The following is a 25,905-nucleotide window of genomic DNA, read 5'->3' as shown; positions in this document are numbered from 1 at the left end:
CCAGATTTAGTGGGATCTAGATAAGAGTTTACCCTTCTCCATGCCAAAGCAATCCAATCCCAAAGGGATAGAATTTTGGTGGCTTATTTTGCCTTCATTTCCTTGGTTTAAACGGGGTTTTCAGCTAAAGAAGATACCTGATGCATCTCTTTGCCTGATAATGCTATTGTATTTGCCCCATTATCCCATACATGAAGCAACCAGTCTACATCAGATACATGTTTTTGACAAAAATCTGTTCTAATCTTCTGAAGTTCAGCACAAGTGTATTCTCTGTCCTCTGCTGCTTCCACAGGTTTTCCTTATCCATTACTGTAATCTAATACTTTCTTCCTGGTAATTATAGGTCTGCTGTGATAATCCATCCCCCCCACCAGGGGTTATCATAGTCTCCTGGATCCTCAGGATGGGGGTTCTGGGGTCCCAATGGTTTATCGTTCTTTAAATTTAAATTATGCATTAATTTGGCCTTCCTTATTACTTTATTAGCTAGCTCTTTGCCCCTTTGTCCTGGTCTAACTGCAAGATGGTTTTCATAGATAAGATGGGAAACCCTTCAGTGGGCACCCAGGATACTAAGGGCTTTACATTTTTAGAATCCTTCAGATCCATGATTATATCTCCCGGGGTCCTGGTTGTGAGCTTCTTTCTAACTTCTAACTCCGTGGGGTACCATGGGTCTTCTACACAAAGTATGGTGTCGGGCCTCTTGGCCCTTTTCACCATCCCTTTTAGGCATTTACTTAGTGCACACATCTTTCTTCATTTTTTGTAACCTAGCAGTGGCTATATATAATTTCTTAACTATGGAGAGTTCTATTTCCCACTTATACCGTAGGATATTTATACAGATTTTTCCACAATTTTTGTTCACGTCTTTCTGCCAAGTTACAGATTAATTTGGCCAGTAGTGGCATGTATCTTTGCAATCTCCAAATAGTTTAATTTTTCTTAGCCTTCCAAGTGCCTTTCTGAGGCAGTCTCCCTTGGTCTCAGCTTTGGCTAGTTCCACCGCATGCCCAGCATGCAAAGGGGTAAGCCCTGGACCAGCTTCCGTTGCTGACTGCTCCCTGCATAGAGCCAGTTTCACTTTCACCTGCCTGTGATACCTTAGGATTTCACTCTCAATGAGATGCCTGGAAAGTCTATATTCACATAAATTTATTCCCCAATTTATTATTTTTAAGTTTGGCTATAGTCAATTCAAGCAAGACTTTAGGAGTCTTTTCTGATTCTTTTAAATTTTCTAACACATGATGAGTCAATGACATGGATCCTGCTGACTACACGAGTTGTGTCTTTCCACAGTGTCAGCTTTATTCAGTCCTAAAGCAAAGTTAAATCACAATTAGAAAGCAGGTTCGGGATTCCAGGCTCGGTTCACCATGTGATTAAACCTGGCTTCTTACACAGCACCCAGAGCAGGAGAGAAGACAAGCCACACACCGAACAAGGTAACAGAAGGTGCAGGAAGTGAACGAACCAAACTCAGTCAGGCTGTGGGCGTGTGGTTGAGCCAAGGCCTCGGCCTGGTCCGGGTCAGCTCTCCGCACTCGGCTTCTGGTGTTCTGGCGGCGAAGACCTCGGTTCTGCTCGGAGACCCCGGGGATCAGCGGGGCAGAGCCTTCCGTGGCCATTGCCTTTCTCGAGTGGCGAGACCGAGGGGCCAGGTCTGAAGAGTCTGCCAGTTCGCTGCCCCAATCCTTCCCTTTTTAAAGGGATTTACTCCGTTTGGGGTCTCTGCAGACCTCCTCTGGTTCTTCGTGATCAGTTGTGGGGTGTCGGCTGACGTGGGTCCGGGCGATACCTCCTGGCTGCCGGACCTTGACGCAGGCTCCTGCTTGACGTGAGAGACTCCATTTTGCTCTCTACAGTAAGGAATTCCTCGGTATTTGGAAAAAAGTAGAAAAAGGAAAAACATGCATATGTTAAAATTTGTGTTCTTTTATCTGTAAGAGAGCACTATTTTTCTTATATGATTTTATGAAAAATTTTATGCCACTTGTTTGCAATTTTGAATTACATTCTTTTATAACAAGTGGTCTTGTGAGACTGTTTTTCTAAGGAGAAACGTTTTTGTTTTTTTTTCTGATTTTAAGAGTTATCTGGGGCACCTGGGTCGCTTAGTCAGTTGGGTGTCTGACTCTTGATCTCAGCTCAGGTCTTGATCTTAGGGTCATGAGTTCAAGCCCTGTATTGGGCTCCACGCTGGGCATGGAGTCTACTTAAAAAAAAAGTAACCTGTGTTTTTTATACATAATTTAACAATACCAAAGTATAGACAGTACACAGTGAAAGATGCCCTATCATTTTACCCTCCTTAGGTAGCCACTGCTGATAATTTAACTTTACATACTCTTTCCTATACAAATGTGAATGCATGTGTATATGTGTGGTGTATGAGTGTGTGAACACAGGGGCGCCTGGGTGGCTCAGTCGTTAAGCATCTGCCTTCGGTCTTGATCCCAGGGTCCTGGGATCGAGCCTCCATTGGGCTCCCTGCTCCACAGAAGCCTGCTTCTCCCTCTCCCACTCTCCCTGCTTGTGTTCCCTCTCTCGCTGTGTCTCTCTCTGTCAAATAAATAAATAAAATCTAAAAAAAAAAAAAAAGTGTGTGAACACAGATACACTTATTTTTACTACCTGCTTTTTTCAGTAAGATACCACAGACTTTATTCTATAGTTCTACATGGTTAAACAGTTAGTGCTGTTTTGTGTGGCTCTACCATAATTTCTTTATTGAGTCAACTAATGATGGCCATTTAGGTTACTTCTAATTTTTGTTTGTAAGTGGAATTGTTGGGACAGAGTATTGCATGTTAAAAATTTTGACACGCATTTTACATACCTTCCACAAATGTGCCGCTCTGTACTTCTACCAGCAGTGTAATAAGGATACTTATATACTAATATAATATTAATAATATTATATTATTATTAATATTATATATATTAATATATATAATATAATTATTATAATAATATATACTAATATACTAATATTAGTATAAGGATACTAATATAACACTTGATAGCAAGTGTTATAATCCTCGTTAGTCTGATAGGCGTAAAGTGCTTTTTTTAAATTTTCTAAGATCTTATTTATTTATTAGAGAGAGAGAGAGCGGGCATGAGCAGGTGTGGGGGAGAGGGGCAGAGGGAGAGGGAGAAGCTGACTCCCCCCTGAGCAGGGACCCCGATGGGGGACTCCATCCCAGGACCCTGGGATCAGGACCTGAGCCAAAGGCAGACGCTTAACCGACTGAGCCACCCAGGCGCCCCAGATGTCAGGTGCTTTTAAAGTTTTAATTTGCGTTTCTTTTGGTTATCAATGAGGTTATATTTTTTTCATTTTTTGTATTTCATGACTCTTATTTGTTGCCTGTTATCAGACTTTGTTCATATTTCTATTGCTTATCTAATCTTTTGTTGTTAGAACTTTTTATAGATATAAATACTGTGGCTTCAAGTTTGATTAATTTGTGGAGATTGTCCTGATATTCCTGTTTAATTTGGATTTTATTACCGTAGTTCCTTCCAGGAGGTACTTTATGCCGAGGAAAAACCAATGAGTGTGATGTTCCAGAGTATTGCAATGGTTCTTCTCAGTTCTGTCAGCCAGATGTTTTTATTCAGAATGGATATCCTTGCCAGAATAACAAAGCCTATTGTTACAATGGCATGTGCCAGTATTATGATGCTCAGTGTCAAGTCATCTTTGGCTCAAGTAAGACATTTTAATTATAATTTATTCCTTTGATTTGATTTGATTTTGTGCTTTAGTTTTTGTTAAAAATGGAAAGAAAACATTATTGATAAAATTTAAATTCTCCTGTTTTCTCTCTCTTGTTATATCTCCCTCCTTCCTTCTCCATGAGCAGTCCTGTTCATGAATTTGATATGTGCAAATTCAGTTGATGATTTTTGCTTTTACTCCCTCTCTTTTTATCACCTTTCTATTCTATATATGTAAACAAAATAAATAAATATATGTTTACTTAGTATCACGTTCTAGTTTTAATAATTTCATATAAATAGTATGGGTATATACATATGGATCTGCTAGTTTCATTGCTCAGTCAAAATGTTTTTGACACATTTGATTACAATATCAATATAGTATGATACATTTAGATCTTAGTATATTAGAGTATTTCATTATGTAAATAGAATCCATTCTCATACTGATGGATATTTAGGATGTTTAAAAGTTTTTCCTGTTTTCTCTATTTAAAGTTTTCATTTTTATCAAAGTTATACATGCATATAAAGAGCCAGATTTTTTTTTATAAGGTTTTATGAAAAAGTGTGCTTCCACCTAATATCCCCATTCATTGGGGCAACCACTTTTCACTTTTTCTAGCTGATTATTCTGTTACTTGCTTCAGGTCTTTAGATAATCTCTTGGAAATGCCATTTTTTGATTTTTCCATTCTAGGTATTAACCATTAATTTCTCACTATGGAAGATGAGAATTTACAGTTCTTTCCTTCTTTCAACCCTTGTCAACTCCCATCATATTCATGGTCTTTTTCCATTCTTCATTCTTTTAATATGGATGAATTGTTATGATTTTAGTTAAAGCAGGGCGGATTGTTGTGATACTGTGATTTATAATTAGAGAAATGTATTTGATCTTCTTCCAGTTCTTGGCATCAAGCTTCTAAAACCCTTGGAATTTCCTAAGTGATGAGAGCTACAAATGTGTCTTTTGTTATGTTAGTAAAATGCCGGTTGGAAAGCTCCTAGGTAAACCAAGGGTGGGGGCTGGTTGCCCACGGAACCAACCATTGTGATGAGAGGGTTGGAACTTTCAGTTCCCCCACCTCCAGGGAGGGGAGTGGGGGCTAGAGATTGAGTTAATCACTAATGGCCTGTGGTTTAATCAACCATACCTATGCAGTGATGCCTCCATAGCCACCCAAAAGGATAGGTTTCTGAGAGCTTCCGGCTTGAACAAGTGGATATTCTGGGAAAGTGTTGTACTTGGAGAGGGTATGGAAGTTTCAGGCCCCTTTCCTCATACCTTCCCCAGTGCATCTCTTTCATCTGGCTGTTCCTGAGTTATATCATTTACAAAAATCAGTAATCTAGTAAGTAAAAATGTTTCTTTGAGTTCTGTGAGCTGCTCTAGCAAATTAATTGAACCCAGGAAGGGGGTTGTGGGAACCTCTGATCTACATATAATTACAAATACATTTATAATAAAAAGGAGGAAATATTCATGACAATTAAAGTCCTAGTTTCTGTAACTGGTCATGTGGTCATAGCTGGTAATTTTTAACAACTTTCTTCATTATTCATTCCATATATCCTTTGTCTTTAGCAGGCACCTCAGTTGTTCCTGGTTTTTAACGTGTGGAGTGACCCAAACCTTCATTCTTGAAGGCTCTGGGCTGTCCAGCCTGGATTGGGTTGCTGTAGTTTTCCATTGGCCTTAATCACAGGGCATAGTAATACCAAGAGTCACCCTACAGGATCTCCTGTGTTTCACACGTATTCTTCCTTATCTCCATCGTGCAGTAGCAGTCCAGCACTACTCTGGCACAGTGGAGTAGAGGTCCAGTTTCCCCGTTAGTAGTCAAGTTCAGTCACTGTATCCATCACGGTAACTCCCTTCTTTGCTTGTTCATTCAGAGGCAGGAGAAGTGTAAAATGGCTGGGTGTAAGTCTTAACTTCTAGCTCAGTAGAATCATTGTTGTGCTCCTGATGGAAGCATTCCTCTTGGAACTAAGACCTCTAGGCTAGCAGGAGCACAAGGTGGTAGGAACAGGAAGCAAAAATTTTGCTAGATGGTCACTAGGAGAAATAGTGGTGCCACTTTCACTTCTACCTCATGATTCCTGAATCAGCGGGGCCTGATAGAACAACTTATCCTTCACTTTTGAAGGGAAATCTAGATATGTCCACGCTACCAGCCCCTAGAAATTTCACTGAGGTGGAAGACTCCTGATTTTTTTCTCAGATTTGCTTTCCACCTCTGACATGCAACTGTCTTACCAGTTAGGCTGCAGTATTGCTACTTCTTGCACACTAGGTTCAGTGAGAATAATGTCATCAGTGGAATGGGCCAAAGCGATATCTTGTGGAAGGAAGAGTTGATCAAGATCCCCCCAAACTAAATTACGAGGTAGGGCTGGAGAGTTGCTGTACCCCGAGAGGGGACCGTGAAGGTGTATTGCTGGCCTTGCCAGCTGAAAGCAAGCTGCTTCTGGTGGCCCTTATTGGCCAGGGTGGAGAGAACCGTATCTGCCAGTTCAGCAGCTGCGTACCGGGCACCAGAATTTATGTGAATTTGCTCAAGCAATAGAACCACAGTAGCTACAGCAGGAGTTACACTCCCCAGCTGCTTAAGCTTCTGATAATCCACTGCTGTTCTCCAAGATCTGTCTGTCTTCTGCACAGGCCAGATAGCTTAGTCGAACTGGATTCTCTCTCCAGTCCTTATTGGTGGTATTGACTCTGCAGTGCTTTCTGGGTTGTGGTATTTATTCCTTTTGGTTTACTATTTTCCTAGGTAGTGGCAGTTCTAGTGGCTTCCAGTCGGCCTTTCCTGCCATAATCGCCCTGACTCCACAGGTCAGGGAGCCAGTGTGGGGATTCTGCTAGTTGCTGATTATGTGTGTTCTAGTCATGCATTCTGGAACTGGGGAAATAAGCACAGGATGGGTTTGGGACCCACTGGGCCCCCTGTGAGTGAGGAGAACCTGAGCCGAAGCTCCATTGACCAGCTGACCTCCATAGCTCCCTACTTTGACTGGTAGGCCACCGTGATGTTTTGGGTCTCCTGGATTCAGTGTCCAGTAGTTCAGAGCCAGTGTCCAGTAGTTCCTGAGAGGTCTGATGATTTTCCTTTTGCACAATGCCCAGTTACCCTGGTAAATGACCTTAGGTCCTGTTGGGGAAGGATGGGAGAAAGATTAAGAGTATACCTTTTTGGCAGTGTATCAGGGTTCTACCTGAAGGGGACCCGTCCTCCCCTTCATGTAAGGGGTTGAGTCTGTAATAAGGCTCAAGTTTGGGAATTGATTGAGGGCCGATGACACCGTTTTGTTCATTTAACCTAGAACTTTTCTGCTTATGCAGATGTAGTAAAAATTTACTGGTAGGCTTCCTCTCTTTTTATTTCTAGGAGCACCGTGATCAGCTAATCAATGCCTTAGGTCTGTGCAAGTCACACTTTTCTGATTGCTTCTTTGACTTTGCTGTTCATTATGCAAAAGGAATATCAAGTAGCTGTAATGCAGTAGTTCTGGTGAAAAACTATGGGGAGTATACACTGAGGCATGGCAGCACCTTTTGTCAGCTTGATTTTGATTACACACTGATGCTAGCTGTATTCCTGCAGTGGTAGTCTTTATTGTATTGCATTTTGTGTTTCCTTCCTTGGGTTCAAGTGATTGAGGTTCTCAAGGAAAAGGTTGCTTTCAGCATAATGAGGCAGATTGTTTTGTTTGATAATTGGCAGTGATGGGTTTATGCCCAAACCATCCTGGGATCTTGTTTTCCCATCTTCTTCTGTTTCTGTCTTGAGTCAGTAGGAACAGCAACAACAACACGTTCAAGTGAATAGAATGCATGAGCACTAGATGTTTGTTGAGGCTTGTCATTAAGACAATAGAGAGTTACTAACAGGAGCTTTTCTGTTTCTCTCCAGAGAGGTACTGGTAAACTATATCCATTACTAATCAGGGTGTGAGACACTTAGTAGGGGATTAATACATATTTAATAAAGAAAGGAAGGAACAGAGGACGGGAGGGAGAAAAAGGAAAGGAAAGAAGACCCAAATCTTCTATTTTTATTTTTGTTTCTCTCAGTTAAGAAGATCAGTCATGTGTACTGTGTTAGATTTCTCAGAAACTAGAGATGCTGACTTTGACCAGACTTCTGCTGCCTCTAGTTTCTGTCTCTCATTCTGTTATACCCCTTATCTTATGGTGGGTGGGTCAGAAAGAGGACTAAAAATTAAATGGGATGTATTTGTGTTAGTCAGGTCATGGGATAGAATAGTAGAGATCTGTCAACTCCAGATCCATTTTGCAAAAATAGGCAGCTTATCGCAGACTAAAAAATAATTACAGATACATTTTAATGAGGTAAATACTGTTATTTAGCAGTGATATCATCTTCACAGAGGCCTGCGGAAAAGTCTAGGACTAAGGGAACTAGAGTTATTTTTTTTTTTTTTGGAGATTATCTGGAATTTGTAGAGCTCCTTCTGTTCTGTGGAAGGGCCCTGCTAGGGATGCTGCCACGTGCTGTTTGCCCTGTGTGGGTGGTCCTCTGCCTCTTTCTTGTTCCATCTTCTTTCCCCCCACAGCCATTTTCTTTTAAACAAAACAACATAGCAGTAGATATGTAAGATAGGTGAGTGAATTCCTTTATTCAATAGAAAATACTGGCATTTTGGCTGAAAAATATTTTCAAGGAAAATTTTTTAGGAATGTGCAATTGGTGGGAGAATTGAACATGAAGTGATAATACATATATAAGATACAAGAAAGCAAGAACAGATTGCTACTTTATCAGCTGTCATGGCTATTTGCCACTCCGACTTGTGAGTGGGGGCATCAAAATTCAGCATCTATATGTGGTAAATAAAAAAACCAATAATAATAGCTGGCAGTGTTTTCACCAGCCCTTCCCAGCCTGATCCAACGATGCAGCAGGTACATGTTTGAGAGCCGTGAGAACGGATATGCGGAGAACACCACCAGCCTGTGCGTGTCTTTTCATTTATTTATAATTTCATCTTGTTTAATGGCATTTCTTTTAACGACTTTTCTTTGAGCCCATGCTAACTTTTAAATACAATCTAAGCTTTATTTTTACATTTTGTTGTTAAGTATAAAAGTGGAACAAAAATGTTTTACCTGTGAGGCTTGAAACTTTTTAGAAGGTGTTGAGGCAGTTCATCCTGGTGTATGGGTTGTCATAGGGAATACTTTTATTTCTGAATTAAATTTGCCAAACTTTTTTTTTTTTTTTTAATGTTACAGAAGCCAAGGCTGCCCCAAGAGATTGTTTCATTGATGTGAATTCTAAAGGTGACAGATTTGGCAATTGTGGTTTCTCTGGCAATGAATACAAGAAGTGTGCCACTGGGTAAGTGGAGGCAAGGTTGTGAAGGAACATGAAAGATTGTAAGACCAGTAGTCTCTAGTATCTTTTATAACTCCTTGCGCCTGCTCACTTTCTCCCCCTTTAATACTGAACTTTTCAAACTTAAACTTTTATAACAGAAGACTTCAGAGAGACTCTGAAAAGAACTAGTAAAATAATTTATTCCTTTTGATGTTAACTGTCTAAAATTTAATAGATTTTAGAATCTTTGTTTTTCCTTATTCTACAATAAGAACCTCAAATAAACACTCTTCCTCTTCTTTTTTTCATTAAAAGATTATGCTGGTAAATGTGGAGGTAAAGGTACCTGCAGTCTTCATTCTGGATGTTGTTATGTTCTTCTTGCTGTATATAATTTTAAAGTGACAGATTAAAACCTTTCTTGTTTCTGTAACATTTGTTTATGGTAAAAATTAATAATTATTAAAAAATTATAAATGAGAAAAAAGTCATCCATACTCTCAATGGGTATATATTTACTAATTTCAATGTATTTCTACCCCTTTTTTTGTCTCTATGCACTATACAGACACACACTGATATTTTGTATAATTGGAATTAATCTGAAATACTGTGCATCTTTTCGGCCTGCTCGACTTCCTACTTTGCCAATTAGTCTGAGCAACTGTAGTGAAGCCATGTTTGCTAAGAAGAAATAACAATAGTGATCTCCGTGTTGTACAATCCCACTGACATTTTTTAGGTCTTCATGCTACTTGACCTTTCAGTAGCGTTCAACTATGTTGACCGTTTTGTCCTTGAAGAAACCCCTTTCCTTGGCTTCTGTGTGGAAATTTCTTCTAGTATTCTTTTCTGTTTCCAGTTGCTCTTTGAATGTGTTTATTTGTAGGCTCTTCTTTCTCTTCTCAGCCATTAAATGGCGTGAGACACCAGCTATGCTGGCCTGCATGTGGTCTTCTGCCACAGGGCCTCTGTGTGTACTGGTCCTTCTGGCTGGCATGTTCTCCACTCCTCCAGATCTTAGTTTCAAAGACTTCCTCAACTTAACAGAACCAGATGCCCTCTTATAAGTGTTCTTACTGCTGTGAACTTTCTCCCCCTTAATATTAGCCAATTTATTTTGTTCTAATTCTTTAACAATTGGTTATTAATATACGGTGTATTTCACAGGATATTCAGAATTTACCTTTCCTGATATATAAAACAGAGTAGATGGAGGGAAAATGAAAAAAAAAAACCCAAGAAAATATTTCAAAAGGGGATATGAACATGACTTTCGATATCTATCTTGTATAGTTTTAAAAATAGTTGTAGATATAAGTTCTTTTGCATTTATATAGCACTTTTTTTGGGGGAAATCACATTATTATTCTTAATAAATTTTTAGTATATTTAACTTCCATGGGAAGGTTTCATGTCCAAACCACTGCCCTTGTAAGAACAATCATTTAAAAATGATACTATGGGGGCACGTGTGTGGCTCAGTTGGTTAAGCAACTGCCTTCGGCTCACGTTATGATCCCAGGGTTCTGGGATCGAGTCCCACATCAGGCTCCCCCTGCGCTGCGGGGAACCTGCTTCTCCCTCTGCCTCTGCCTGCCACTCCCCTCTGTTTGTGCTCTCTCTCTCTCTGTCAAATAAAGAAATAGAATCTTCAAAAAAAATTAAAAAAATTAAAAAAATAGAAATGATATTATCTTAGAATAAGATAGAGACTTTAAGGGATAATTTTCCATGTAAAAAGAAGATTGAATACAAAACCAGTTCTAAGCATAGAATTTTCGTGATTCTTTTATAGTATTTAGGTAAGACCCAGGAGGGCTCTGTTCTGCACTTTGGGGAGATCAGACTGATCTTGGTTAACATAATTTGCCTAAATTAAAATGAGAAAAGTAGGAACATCAATGTTGAAGGAAGGATGAACTTTGAAAAATTCTATGCTGCTTTTTCATTGAATTTGGTATGTTGTGTCTTCTTTATCATTCAGTTCATAATATTTTAAAATTTATATTGTGGTGTCTCCTGTCACTCTTGGTTTATTGAAAGTATATTGCTTAATTTCCAGATATTTGGGAGTATTCTGGTTATCTGGTTGTTTTTGGTTTCTAGTTTAATTCCATTGAGAACATACTCTATGACTTTAATTCTTTGCAGTTTCTTGAGATGTGAATCATTGCCTAGCATATAGCAGTTTTGGTGAATGTCTATGTACAAGTGAAAAAAAGGTGTATTCTATATTTATTAGATTACATTATTCTATAAGTGTCAAATTAACAGTCTTATTCAAATTTCCTATATCTTTGGGTTGTATGTGTGTGTTTTATGTTTGTCCTTAAATTTCTGAGAGAAGTATGTTAAAATCTTCAGCTATGATTATAAAATTGTCTATTTTTCTTTTTAGTTCTATGAATTTTTTTGCTGTATAGCTTTTGAATTTGTGTTATTAAGTGCTTATGTTACTAGGTGCATCCACATTTAGGATGATTATGTCTCCCAGATGAATTGACCCTTTTATTATTCCCAGATTTTCTTCTTTATCTTTGGAATATTCCTTTGTAGCATTTTTCACAGTTTCATTGTTTATATGACCTTTTGGTGGTCACCCTTCATCCGTCAATGTAAAGTTTAGTGACATGTTTTATCTTTTGTGTTTAGCATAATATTTGGCATATAAAAGTACCTATTAAATATTTGTTGAATGAATGCAGGAACGGATGATATAGCTAATGGGTGGAGAATTAGTGTAACTGATAAAATGAACTGAGCTAAAATCTTGGGATAAGTGGATTAATGCAGACTTGGAGAGAGCTTGCTAAGACATATCTGATCGTTGTCTTTAGCCTGGTTCTGTTCCCATGTTTTTATGAGTAACTTAATGAAATGATAGAAACTACACTTAAGAAACTTATAAATTAGTGGGTAGCTGATTTGAAAAACACTTTATAATAGTAGTATAGTATTAATATAGTCATTAGGAATACACATCTGAAGTCAGACTCTGGGTTTGAATACTGCTTCAGCCACTTCACATCTCTGAGACTTTAGACAAGTTGCCTCACTTTTCTCTTTTTTCCCCTCTGTACTTCATTTTTCTGTAAAATGGGGATAATAATGGTACCTATTTCCAGTTGTTGCTTTGAAGACTGAATGTGTTGATGGATGTTAGGACTAAGAAGAGTGCCTGGTCATTGTAGAACTCATCATTATCATTGTTGTCATCTTTGCTATCATTATAATCATCCTCATCATGGAAAATGTATAAAATCTAGAAAAATCTAAAGAAAGTGATATTTATGGTCCTGCCATCCAGAGATACTTCTTTAAATTTTTGTTATATTTCTTTCTTATGTATTCATGAACATTTGTGCATCATACATGTATGTACATACATATGTGTACTCAGAGATCCACACAGTCTGGTTTATACTATTTTATAAATTCATGTACTTACTTTCCACTATATTAAGAGCGTTTATAGGATGTAACCAGCTTCGTTTAATCATTTCCTTATTTTAGAAATTCAAGGTTTGTAGTAAATTGCTATTTTAAATAGGGTTGTGATATATACAGTTTAAGTATTTGTTTATTTCTCTGCTTATTTTCTTAATAGATTTTTCTCAAAAAGTATGGATAAGTTTTAAGGCTCCTCATGGCTACTTCCAAATTGACCTTCAAAACATTTAATTGATTTATGTTTCCACTGTCCCCTCACCAATGCTGAGTGTTATCTTAAAAGATACAGTTGACCTTTGAACAACATGAGGGTTAGAGGTGCCAACTTCCCATGCAGTGAAAAATTCACTTATAACTTTCGGCTCCCCCAGAACTTAACTACTAATAGCCTACTATTGACAAGAAGCCTTACTGATAACAAAACAGTTGATTAACACATATTTTGTATGTTACATGTATTATATACTCTGTTCTTACAATAAAGTAGGCTAGAGAAAAGAAAATGTTATTAAGAAAATCATAAGGAAGAGAAAATATATTTATAGTCCTGCGAAAAATCCGTGTGTTAAGTGGACCCATGCAGTTCAAACCTGTGTTGTTCTGGGGTTATCTGGACTTTTCCAGTTTGTTATATCAAATAGATATTTCATTTTTATTTTAAGTGAATTTGTAAATAATTATTTAAGCTTGTTGTTCAAAACATGTTTAAAGGGATATAGAGAAAAATTCTGGCTTCTACTCTTATCCTTTTTCCCTGTTCCCACCAGAACAGGTGTGTGTTCTTTTAGCAAAAATTTTTGTGTCTTTCCAAAGTCTTTGTGCAAATGCCTAGTTTTATTCCCCATTGTCTTCCACCTCCCTGTCGTGCATACTGCAGACATTGTTGTGCAGATCATATTGTTGTGTGAAAGAGCTGTCTTGTCTTTCAGTATATAAATGGTGTCATCTTTTTTTAAACTTTTTAAATGACAAATTTCAATTATACAGAGGAATAGAAGGAATAGTATGATGAAACCCATATGTCCTAGATTAAAACATTGTTAATAATTTATCATATTTACTTTGTTTAGACTTTGCTGAACCATTTTTAAGTAAATTATAGGCATTATGATATTCACTCCTAAATTCTTTAGCATTCATCTCCAACATATAAGGCCATTCACAATAGCAGTTTCATACCTATCAAAATTAACAATTTCCTAATATCATGTAATACCTGGTCAATATTAAAGTTTCTCCAGTTGTCCTTAAATTGTGTTTCATAGCTGTTTTTTTCCACATCAGGATTCCATCAAGGATCACACATTGCATTTAGTTGTCATGTCACTTAAGTCACTTTTAATCTAAAATAGTCTTCTTCATTTATTTTTTTCTTTTCAGTGATAGTGACCTAAGGAAATAACTGGGCCAGTGGTCTTTTAGAATGGCCCATGTTCTGGATTTGTTAGTTTCTTCTCAGTGTTGCTTAACTTGTGTCTCTATCCCCTGATTTTCTCTATAAATCAGAAGTTAAATATAAAGTCTTAATTAGATTCAGATAAAACATTTTAGGGAAGAATACTTCATAACTGGTACATTATGTCAAGGAGGGACATAATTCTGGGTTGTTCGTTTTATTAATGATACTAGGTGGCGATGACCAGACCTTGCAACTGTAGGGTTATGTTTTTCCCTTTACAACTATCAGATAATATGTGGAGGAGTGATGATTTTATACCATATGAATAGCCAGTTTCCCACCAATGTTTCACCTTGCAGTTTTAGCATGCATTGATGATCCTTGCCAGAAGCAATTATTATATTGAGGCTTGCAGTAGAATTTTCCTTTGTAATATAATAGTGAACATCTCTTAGCTTTGTTGGCTGCTTGCATTCCTTATTTTATGAATTGCCTTTTTTATATCTTTGCTAATTTTTTTCTGTGGAAGTGGTTTTTTTTTCTTATTGATTTGTAACAGCTTTTTATATATTGAGTATTTTCCTTTTACTCTTTAATATGTCACTAACACTACACATGAAACTCTAAGTATATCATAGCAACATGAATTTTGGTGGGCTCCAACAGATGTTAACTTAGGTCTGCTTTATGCTATGTTTTGTTTTAGAGGTTTTCATACCTAATTTCAACTAACTATGTGAGATAGACATTATTATTTATCTCTTGTTTTTCAGATGAAGGAACTGAAGCTCAGAAAGTGTAAGCACTTTATTCAAGTTAACTAGTGAATAAATGGTGGCATAAGAATAAATGTAAAGTTGAGACAAAATCACTAACTCTTGAGTGCAGGATGGAGGGAAGAGGAGACTTAACAGTATATGCAAAAAGTAAATAGGGGTTTTAGCTAGTGATCAGTTCAAGGGCATCAGCAATGTAATGTAGTTACCATGAAAGCTCCTGTAATCTTGGGCCTGATAGTAGTACAGTATCTAACATAAAGGAGATGTGACCTCCCTTTTATTCTTTGCTTGTCGGGCTATAGCTGAAATTTCATGCCCTGCTCTGAGTACTGTGCTTCAAGAGGCAGTGAGACAGACTGGAACATATTTAGAGGGGAACTTCCTTGTTCCCTGAGAAAGGATTGCAAGGTATTGCTCTGTCGAAGTAAGTATTTAGGAACTACGTGATAATTGGCTGCCATGTGGAAGAAGGAGAAGACATTAGCTGTGTGATCGCATGTGGAAAGTCTGGGACCAATGAGGAAAAGTTATAAGGAGATAGATTTTTAACTCAAGAAGTAAAATAGTTTTATGATATCTCGAATGAAAATTTTAGGGAGTGGTGAGTTAGAGGATTAGGTGAGTTGAAGGAAAATAATATCGTATATCACTTGGCAGTGATACCATAGAGGAGATTCAAGTGTAGGGTAGGTGCTTGGATCACAAGACAGCCAAGTAGAAAATTTCAATATAGCATCATAAGAGTTGATGTTAGTGGTATTTAGTGTGTTATGAAGGGTTATAGGAAGGGCATTTAGCTAACACAGCCTTGGTGATAGGAATTATAGTCAGGCAAGCCTTCATAATGCTTGTTATAATGCTGAATCAGTGAATTGAATTAGTGAATTAATGAATTGAGTCTTAAAGTAACTAAGAGAACCCAAGCCGAGAAGGGTGGAGTCTTTTCTTAGTTATTTTACAATACAGAATCTAATTTTCTCCTTACTGTAACTCTATAAGAAGTCACAACTGAACTTTAGTATAGGCTTATTATTTTCTGTGTGAAAGCATTTATAAAATTATATTTATAAACAACTTTTTCCTTAGACTTTTTTGAGCCCTGGACAGATAGTAAAGAGAGATTAGGTGTGGGGAAAGAAGGAGCATGAACACTACCTGGTACCCTACTAATCCCATCTTAGCATCCACTTATCTCTGCCATATTTGAAGAGAACTGCTTTGATGTGTTTGCTCTCATATGCTTTCTCTGTTGAGATTCCCTTCAACTAAATATCAGTAAACTTTCCTTATGTATCCAAATATGTAATTTTCCTTTTGTATCTACACTGGGTGCATTTTATGTTTGCGTTATTCCTCTATCTTTATAGGAATGCATTGTGTGGAAAGCTTCAGTGTGAGAATGTACAGGACATGCCTGTATTTGGAATCGTTCCTGCTATTATTCAGACTCCCAGTAAAGGCACCAAATGTTGGGGTGTGGATTTCCAGCTAGGATCCGATGTTCCAGATCCTGGGATGGTGAATGAAGGCACAAGATGTGACAATGGAAAGGTAATCAAAGTGTTTTCTCTTTATGAAGTAAAATTTAAAAAATTAAAAGACCCTTATACAAAGTAAGTAGTTGTTCTTTTCTGATTTATAAAAGAAATCTATATTTATTATAGAGATTTTGGAAAATACAAAGCCACCAAGGACAAAATTAAGAATGATTGTTATTCTACTATCCAGATTTCACTGGCAGTCATCTATTTTTTTTTACACTATTATTATTTTTTTATTCTTATGTTAATCCCCATACATTACATCATTAGTTTTAGATGTAGTGTTCCATGATTCATTGTTTGTGCATAACACCCAGTGCTCCACGCAGAATGTGCCCTCCTCAGTACCCACCACCAGGCTAACCCATCCTCCCACCCCCCTCCCCTCTAGAACCCTCAGTTTGTTTTTCAGAGTCCATCGTCTCTCATGGTTCGTCTACCCCTCCGATTTCCTCCACTTCATTCTTCCCCTCCCGCTACCTTTTCTTCTTCTTCTTCTTTTTTTTTTTCTTAACATATATTGCATTACTTGTTTCAGAGGTACAGATCTGAGATTCAACAGTCTTGCACAATTCACAGCGCTTACCAGAGCACATACCCTCCCCAGTGTCTATCACCCAGTCACCCCATCCCTCCCACCCCACCCCCCACTCCAGTAACCCTCAGTTTGTTTCCTGCGATTAAGAATTCCTCATATCAGGGCGCCTGGGTGGCTCAGTCGTTAAGCGTCTGCCTTCGGCTCAGGTCATGATCCCAGGGTCCTGGGATCGAGTCCCGCGTCGGGCTCCCTGCTCAGCAGGGAGTCTGCCTCTCCCTCTACTCCTCCCCCCTGCTCATGATCTCTCTCTCGCTCTCTCTCAAATAAAAAAAAAAAAAAAAAAGAATTCCTCATATCAGTGAGATCATATGATACATGTCTTTCTCTGTTTGACTTATTTCACTCAACATAATACCCTCCAGTTCCATCCACGTCATTGCAAATGGCAAGATCTCATTCCTTTTGATGGCTGCATAATATTCCATTGTATATATATACCACCTCTTCTTTATCCATTCATCTGTCGATGGACATCTTGGCTGTTTCCACAGTTTGGCTATTGTGGACATTGCTGCTATAAACATTGGGGTGCACATACCCTTTCGGATCCCTACTTTTGTATCTTTGGGGTAAATACCCAGTAGTGCAATTGCTGGATCATATGGTAGCTCTATTTTCAACTTTTTGAGGAACCTCCATACTGTTTTCCAGAGTGGCTGCACCAGCTTGCATTCCCACCAACAGTGTAGGAGGGCTCCCCTCTCTCCGCATCCCCACCAACATCTGTCGTTTCCTGACTTGTTAATTTTAGCCATTCTGACTGGTGTGAGGTGGTCTCTCATTTAGGTTTTGATTTAGATTTCCCTGGCAGTCATCTATTATAATTCCTGGTCTATGTCGCAATATACTGTGCATATTTCTTTCCCTGATCAATGTGCTCTAATTTATTAGCCAGTCGGCTGTTATGGGGTCACTTAGGTGATTGCCAGGATTGTGTGGGTTTATATGCTTATGTGTCTCTGTACTAGAAATGTCATAGTGCACATCATAGTGCACATCTACACACGCTTCCTGCTACCCTCATCACCGCGGTTTGGATCAGATAGGAGGCAAGAATTAGCCAGCTCCTGACTTACTACTAGTGGTTTCTGTATGAGAAGATGAGCTAGGCCAAATTCCTTGTGGGGGGGGAATATATATTAAGAAAGATAATTAAGAGTAGTGAAGAAACTGTAAGAATTCTTTAGTGATGCCATGAATTAAGAGCAGGGCTAGAAGGATTATGGCAAACTTCAGTCATATATAAGAGATATAGGGGAGTAAGAGTGTTGAGCAAGTTGAAGAAACCAACTTAGAGGAGAATAGAGATTGAGGAGGAGGGGGAGAGAACATAACTGACTAATAACGTGACACGTGAAAAAGACAGGTGGACTTGCAAGTTACCTCAATGTCTACAGAGTTTTCAGTACCAATTCTGTCCTTTCCTTCTTAGAAAAAGACCCTTTTATTTTTTGCCTGTCTTTGCCACTGTAAAAACTCAATTGCTGTAGTTACTATAAATAGTGCTGAGGCAAATGGCTTTATAAATAAAACTTTCAGAATATTGTGATTGTTTTCTGAGGTTAAACTACTATAATGGGGTATCCATGTCTTTTTTTTTTTTTTAAGATTTATTTATTTATTTGAGAGAGAGACCATGAACGGTAGGGGCTGAGGGAGAGGAGAGGGAGGGCGAATCTCAAGCAGACTCTGCACTGAATGTGGAGTCTGACAGGGGCGCCATCCCACAACCCTGAGCTCATGACCTGAGCTGAAATCCAGAGTCAGACGCTCGACCCACTGAGCCACCCAGGAGCCCTGGGTGTGCATACTTTTAAGGTTTTAGATAGAGTTTTACCAGATTTCTCTTTAGAAAAGTATTTGATAGTTTACCTTCCAACCAGTTTTCAGTGGGAAGTGTTTAAATTCTTCATAACATAGTCAAGATTAGCTATCATTTTAAAGCTTTCATTGGTGGTTTCCTTTTTATTTTATCCTTTCTTATTAGTGATGTCAAATTTTTTTTTGTCTCTCTATATTTATTCCTTCTTTTTTGATTTGCTGTGGTGATGTTCTTTGTGCACCTGTTTTCTTATTGATTTACATGACCAGATATTAAAAATATATTATAAAACCAATAAAAATTGGCACAAGACAGTACAAACACATGAGTAGTTAGAAATATCAGTAGGCATGAAGAGAAGAAAACAGAATGAAGCCCTAGAATATATACAAATTTAATAGGTACTTTAAATAAGATTTCAAATTAAAGGAGAGAGATTATAAATGAGGTTAAGGCAAATAATAAACTATTCTGAAGAAAATGACATTAGAACTCAGCACACAGTAATGATTCTGAATGAATAAATGATAAAAGGGGGGAAAAAAGAATGCCAACCTCATACTGTATACACTCCACATTCCCCTAGATTAAAGGGGAATTAAATAAAAAACAAAATCTACTAGAAAATACCAGAGAATAATGATCTGATATTATACTGAGAAAGGTCTTATAAAATATTTAAGTAAAGTTAGAAACCGTAAAGGAAAGGAATAACAGATTTGAATACATAAAAATGCAAATATAGCAAAAAAATTACTAAAATCGAAAGAAGAGGCAAGAAATAAACCAGGCAAAAATATTATATATATTTATATATTATATATTTATATGTAAATCACATTTATTATATATGACATAAATTAATAAAAGTGATAAGTTGAAAGTGAAGGGATAGAAAAAGAATAAAAACCTGCTATGTTAACTATAATCACTATATTGAATATTAGATACCCAGAACTTACTCGTCTTATAACTGGAAGTTTGTACCATTGGACCAAAGTCTCCTCATTTCTCCCACTCCCCAACCTCTGGAAACCACCATTCTACTCTCTGTTTCTGAGTATGACATTTTTTTAAGGTTCTACATATAAGTGAGATCGTATGGTATTTGTCTTTCTTTGTCAGACTTATTTTACTTAGAATAATGCCCTCAAGGTCTATGCATCTTGTTGCAGTGGCAGGATTGGTTGTTCAGGAGTGTGTTGTTTGTTTGTTTGTTTATTTATTTATTTATTTATTTATTTATTTGTAAAGATTTTATTTATTCATTTGGTAGAGAGAGAGAGAGAGCGCAAGCAGGTGGAGCAGAAGGGAGAGGAAGAGGGAGAGGGAGATGCAGGCTCCCTGCCAATCAGGGAACCCGATGTGGGGCTCGATCCCAGGACCCTGGGATCATGACCTGAGCCAAAGGCAGACGCTTAACTGACTGAACCAGCCAGGCACCCCTGTTGTTCACTTTCTACATTTTTATGAATTTTCCATTTTTCCTCTTGTCACTAATTTCTAGTTTCAAACTATTGTGGTTGGAAAAGATACTAGATATGATTTCAGTCTTAAATTTGTTAAGTCTTGCTTTGTCGCCCGACATAAGTAGTATCCTGTAGAATGTTCTGTGTGTGCTTGAGAAGAGTTACGTATTCTGCTGCTGTCACATGGACTGTTCTGTTTATGTTTGTTAGATCCATTTTGGTCTATAAAGTTCTGTAGGTCTGCGGTTTCCTTATTAAATTTCTGTATGTGTGATCTATCCAATGTTGAAAGTAGGGTATTGAAGTCCACTGCTATTATTGTATTGTCTATTTCTCCCTTCAGTTTTGTTATTATTTGCTTTAAATATTTAGGTGCTCCAGTGTAGGGTGCATAAATATCTAAAATTATTATATCCTCATGATGAATTGATTCCTTTATCCCCTTTTCATGACCTTCTTTGTCTCTTACAACCAGTTTTGACTAAAAGTCTATTATATGTGATAGAAGTATAGCCATTTACGTGGAATATCTTTTTCTGTCCCTTCACTTTCAACCTGTGTGCCCTTACTTCTAAAGTGAGCCTTTTTTTTAAATCTATTCAGTCACTTTATGTCTTTTAATTGGGAATTTAGTTCATTTATTTTTAAAGTAATTATTGATAGGTATTGATTGCCATTTCATTGTTAATTGTTTTTCAGTTCTTTTGTTCCTTTCCTCCTCTCTTACTGTCTTCCTTTGTGATTTATTTTTTTGTACTGTGTACTTTTGCATGTCTACTATGTTTCTTCTTCAGTGGTTATCATGAGGCTTATATGAAACATTTTGTAGATGTAACAGTCTATTTTAAGCTAATAATAACTTACCTTCAATTGCATACACAAGCTCTACACTTAATTCTCTCATATTTTAAACTATTGATGTCATGCTTTGCACCTTTTTATATTGTGCCTCCATTAATAAGTTATTAGTTATTTTTATTTTTTTAAGTTTTATACTAGAGCTGAAGTGATTTACAGATCACCATTACAGTATTAAGGTATTCTGAATTTAACTATGTATTTCCTTTTACCATGGGTTTTATGGTTTTATATGTTTTCATATTGTTAGTGTCCTTTCATTTCAACTTGAAGAATTTTCTTTAACATTTCTTGTAAGGCAGGGCTAGTAGTGATGAACTCTTTTATCGTTTGTCTGGGAATGTCTTTAACTCTCCTTCATTTCTGAAGGACAGTTTTGTCAGGTATAGTATTCTTGCTTGGCAATTTTTTGTCATAGTTGTTCAGCACATTGGCTATATCATTCCACTTTGTTCTGGCTTGCAAGGTTTCTTTAGAGACATCCATTAATAGCCATATGGGGGTTCCTTTGTATGTGATGTGTCTTGCTGCTTTCTTTTCCTTTTTTCAAAATTCTCTTCTCATTTTTGTCTTTTAACATTTGATTATAATCTGTCTCAGTAATTTTTGGGTTGATCTTTCATGGAGTTCTTTGAGCTTCCTGTACCTGAATGTCCATATTCTCCCAAGATTTGGGGAGATTTCAACTATTATTTCTTTAAATAAACTTTCTACCACTTTCTTCTTCAGGGACTCCTATGATATGAATGTTCATTTAATGGTGTCCCTTAATTCACATAGGCTTTCTTTACTCTTTCATTCTTTTTTTGTTGTTGTTGTTTCTCTAACTGGCTAATTTTTTTTTTTTTTAAGATTTTATTTATTTGAGAGAGAGAGAGTGTGTGCACAAGCATGGGGAGGGGCAAAGGGAGAGGGAGAAGGAGACTCCCTGCTGAGGAGGGAGCCAGATGTGGGGCTTGATCCCAGGACTCTGGGAATCATGACCTGAGCTCAGACGCTTAACCCACTGAGCCACCCAGACACCCCATCTAACTGGCTAATTTCAAACGATCTGTCTTTGAGTTTGCCGATTCTTTCTTCTGGATGAGTAAGTCAGTTCTTGAAGCTCTCTGTTAAATTTTTCATTTGTCATTGTATTCTTCAACTCCAGGCTTTCTGTTTGGTTCCTTTTTATGGTTTCTACTTCTTTATTAAGCTCATTCTGTTCATTCATTGTTTTTCTGATTTTGTTTAGTAGTCTGTATTCTCTTTCATTTCATTCACTTTCTTTATGATGATTATTTTGCATTCTTTGTCAGGTAACCTACAGATCTTCATTTCTTTGGGGTCATTTATTAGCACTTTACTAGTTTCTTTTGGTGAGGTCGTATTCGCCTGATTCTTCCATGTAGTATTACATTGGTGGCTGTGTATTTGAAGGAACAAACACCTCTTCTGGTCTTTACAGATTGGTTTCATGAGGTAAGGCCCTGCTGTCTATTTTCTGTGTTGATGGGATTACCTCTGGAATATTAGTTGAGTTGAGTTGGAGCTGGTTACCACTCCACAGTGGGGTCTATGGTGGGGGGACTTGTTATCAGTGGCTTTGGTGGGCACAGATGCTGACTGTTCCCTGAGTGGATTGAACTGCCTCCAGTACCTTGTTCAGTAAGTAGGGTGGCCCTGAGACAAGGGTCTGCTTCCGAGTCCACAGTTGGGTCTTCAGACACCAGGCCTATTACCAGGTGCATGGACTGGTATGGCTCCCATCAGGGAGGGACCTGAGAAGATTGCTGTCTGTTCACTGGATGGGTCCCTGGGTGGCCAGGACTGCTCTCTGACTGGTGGAAAGGACTGGAGCAGAATATAGGGCTAGTTCAGGATCTCTGGATGTGCAGAAACGGACATCTGCCTTTGGGTCCCTGTGCTGGCAGGACAGCTTGTGGACTAAGGCTTGGAGGTACTGAAACTGAGTATAGATCCCTTTCAGAATCTTTGGGAATGCAGGAGGTGGGTCCCTTGGTTGGCAGATCTGGTGGTGGATCTGTTGGTGTGGCTGTGATGGGGCTGGAATATAAGGTCCTTGAGGCTTTCTGGAGGTTCAGCTGGGAGTGTCTCATTTGGGGTCCCTGTGCCAGCAAGTGTATTCACAGACTGTGGTTGTTAGGGATTAGAGCCAAGTATAAGGTCCTTTTAGAAATGCTGTGGTGATTGACAAGAGTGTCTCCCACTGGGACCTGGACCCTTCGGACTACTGGCAGACTGTGGCTGTGAAGAAGCTAGAGCTGCTTATAGGGCCTTTCAGGATCTCAAGGGGCATAGATGGGACTTTCTCCTGCCTGGTCCCTGTGCCAGAAGGCCTGTTTAAGGAGTGTGGTTGGGAGGGGCTTGGAGTTGAGTATTTAAGATTTTTTAAGATTCTATAATCCAAGTTTGACAGGTTTATCTCTAGGGGCTCTCAGACTGTGGCCAAGAGGGGCTAAAGCTAGTTCATGGACCACTTCAGGATCCACAGCTGGGACTGAGGTCTGTATACCTACTACTTGATGCACATGTGGGTGTGATTCCTCTCGGGTCCTTTGGTATATGGTGCTGGTGACAGACCTAAAGCCAGATGGGTCTGTAGACAAGTCCTTGGGCTATGGAGCTACTTCTGGGTCTATAGCTAAGCCACGGTTGGTAAGTCAGCCTTCTGGTACAAGCCTAACTTCTCAAAGTGGCTCTCCTTAGTCTTGGACTATCCAGCAGTTTCTCAGATCTCCTGCAAAGGCACTTTTGTCATGGATGGATTTCAAATTATTATGTGTGTGGTGGGGGATGTTGTTGAGGGATGTTTTATGAGGTCATTTTGCTGATATCACTTCTTTCTTGTTGGCCTTATTCCTTCTACTGCACACAGATATTTACAATATAACAGGAAAAAATCCTCATATTTCCCCAGTACCCTTGAGGTAGGTAGGGTTGTTTTTTCCTCCAGCTATAAATCAAGACATCCTGGGAAAGGAATATAAGGGACAACTTGAAGGACCACTTGTAATGTCCAAAGGTATAAAACAATATGATTGGTGGGGTCTAGAATACAGGAATACAGGCTCTGGCATGTGCTTAACCCTCTGTTTAACCCATGACTGTGAGGGGAGGTGAAGAGCTAGGTATGTTTACCAAAAAAAGAAAGAAAGAGAGAAATAGAAAGAGAGAGAGAGATGGGAAATCATAGATGGCTGTATGCTCACATGACCCCTTTTCTGTGTGCATGTGGAGGGAGAGAAAGAATGCACAAACTCTCTGGTGTCTCTTAATAAAGGCACTAATCCCATCAGACCAGGGTTCCACCCTCATGACCTCATCTAACCTTAATTACCTTCTGAAGTCTTCATTTCCAAATACCATCGTTCAACATATGAATTTTGAGAGGATACAAACATTGAGTTCATAAAGAAAGCCACTAGAATGGACTTAAATTAGTAGAAGTAGGATAATACTCATTCCTTTCTGATGCCCATATGCCTTTTTGCTGTTGGGTTGTGCATCCTGCTCAGTGTGGTAAAGGCTTTAAAGCTTTTCCTAAACATTTGCACATTTGAATTATTTTAGGTATTTGTTTGGTTTTGGTCTAGGCATAAGTGAGAAATATTGGTCAGTGTATTAGTCAAGGTTCTCCAGAGAAGCAGAACTAAGACTGTGTGTGTGTAAGATTTCTTATGTGGAATTGGCTTACATGATTATGGAGGCTAACAAGTCCTAAGATCCAGTATCTTCAGTAGGCAAGCTGAAGAGCTGATGGTATAGTTCTGGTCTAAAGGCTGGAAGAGAGAGGGCAATTAAGCAGGAAGGAAGACCATGGGCATTTATGCCGTCTCTTCATGTGACTTACTATTACTTTCAGGACCTGCTCAGGCTGTACTGTGTATCTGCCATTTTCATTTGGTGATGGAATATTACTGTGCCTGCTAGACTTTAAGGCTTGGTGGGCCAGGTAACACCCAATTCATGATGGACAATTAAGGTCCCATGGTAACTTGGTGGCTTATGGTTAAGTGTTCAGTCTAGTAAGGCCTAAGTAGCAGGCCATGAGCTGTATCTAAAAAAGAGAGTAGTTATCTGCTGAGGATGGCAGGATTTTCCTCCAGAATCCAAGTAGTAGTGTAGTGCTGTTCACCTCTTAAGGAACTGCCAGAGGTCCAGACAGCATCCTTATCTGCCACTGACAGCACCACTGAATGTGCTGGAGCAAGGGCCTGGTTGGCAGAGCAGTTCGCAGGGCATCCTGGACCTGTTGCAGGATGGTCCACACTCTACTAGCAGCTTTTCAGGTCACTTGGTAAGTGGACTTGAGTAACATGCCCACATAAAGACTATATCACCTCCAAAGTAAAAGGCCCACTAGTTGTCTTATTACCTCTTTTTTGGTTGCCAGCGGGGCCTGATGTAATAACTTATCCTTCACTTTTGAAGGGAAATCTAGATATGTCCCATGCCACCGGCCCCTAGAAATTTCACTGAGGTGGAAGACTCCTGATTTTTTTCTCAGATTTGCTTTCCACCTCTGACATGCAACTGTCTTACCAGTTAGGCTGCAGTATTGCTACTTCTTGCACACTAGGTTCAGTGAGAATAATGTCATCAGTGGAATGGGCCAAAGCGATATCTTGTGGAAGGAAGAGTTGATCAAGATCCCCCCAAACTAAATTACGAGGTAGGGCTGGAGAGTTGCTGTACCCCGAGAGGGGACCGTGAAGGTGTATTGCTGGCCTTGCCAGCTGAAAGCAAGCTGCTTCTGGTGGCCCTTATTGGCCAGGGTGGAGAGAACCGTATCTGCCAGTTCAGCAGCTGCGTACAGGGCACCAGGATTTACGTGAATTTGCTCAAGCAATAGAACCACAGTAGCTACAGCAGGAGTTACACTCCCCAGCTGCTTAAG

At 38.6% G+C, this 25,905-nt stretch overlaps 1 protein-coding gene across 2 annotated transcripts in view; it reads left to right on the top strand.

The window, feature by feature from the left end:
- ADAM9 (ADAM metallopeptidase domain 9) overlaps positions 1 to 25,905 on the top strand; it is a 163,204-nt gene that overhangs the window by 100,630 nt on the left and 36,669 nt on the right. For both annotated transcript variants that reach the window (XM_035003990.1, XM_035003991.1), the window contains exons 14-16: positions 3,532 to 3,727; positions 9,002 to 9,107; positions 16,085 to 16,268. In XM_035003990.1, the coding sequence (XP_034859881.1) occupies positions 3,532 to 3,727; positions 9,002 to 9,107; positions 16,085 to 16,268 (486 nt within the window). The remainder of the gene's footprint in view (positions 1 to 3,531; positions 3,728 to 9,001; positions 9,108 to 16,084; positions 16,269 to 25,905) is intronic.

This window comes from Mirounga leonina, unplaced genomic scaffold (genome assembly GCF_011800145.1).
Source record: "Mirounga leonina isolate KUSES-001 unplaced genomic scaffold, KU_Mleo_1.0 Mir_128, whole genome shotgun sequence".
NCBI classification, from domain to species: domain Eukaryota; kingdom Metazoa; phylum Chordata; class Mammalia; order Carnivora; family Phocidae; genus Mirounga; species Mirounga leonina.
Note: the sequence above shows the minus strand (reverse complement) of the source record. Positions and strands in the feature narration are given on the sequence as shown.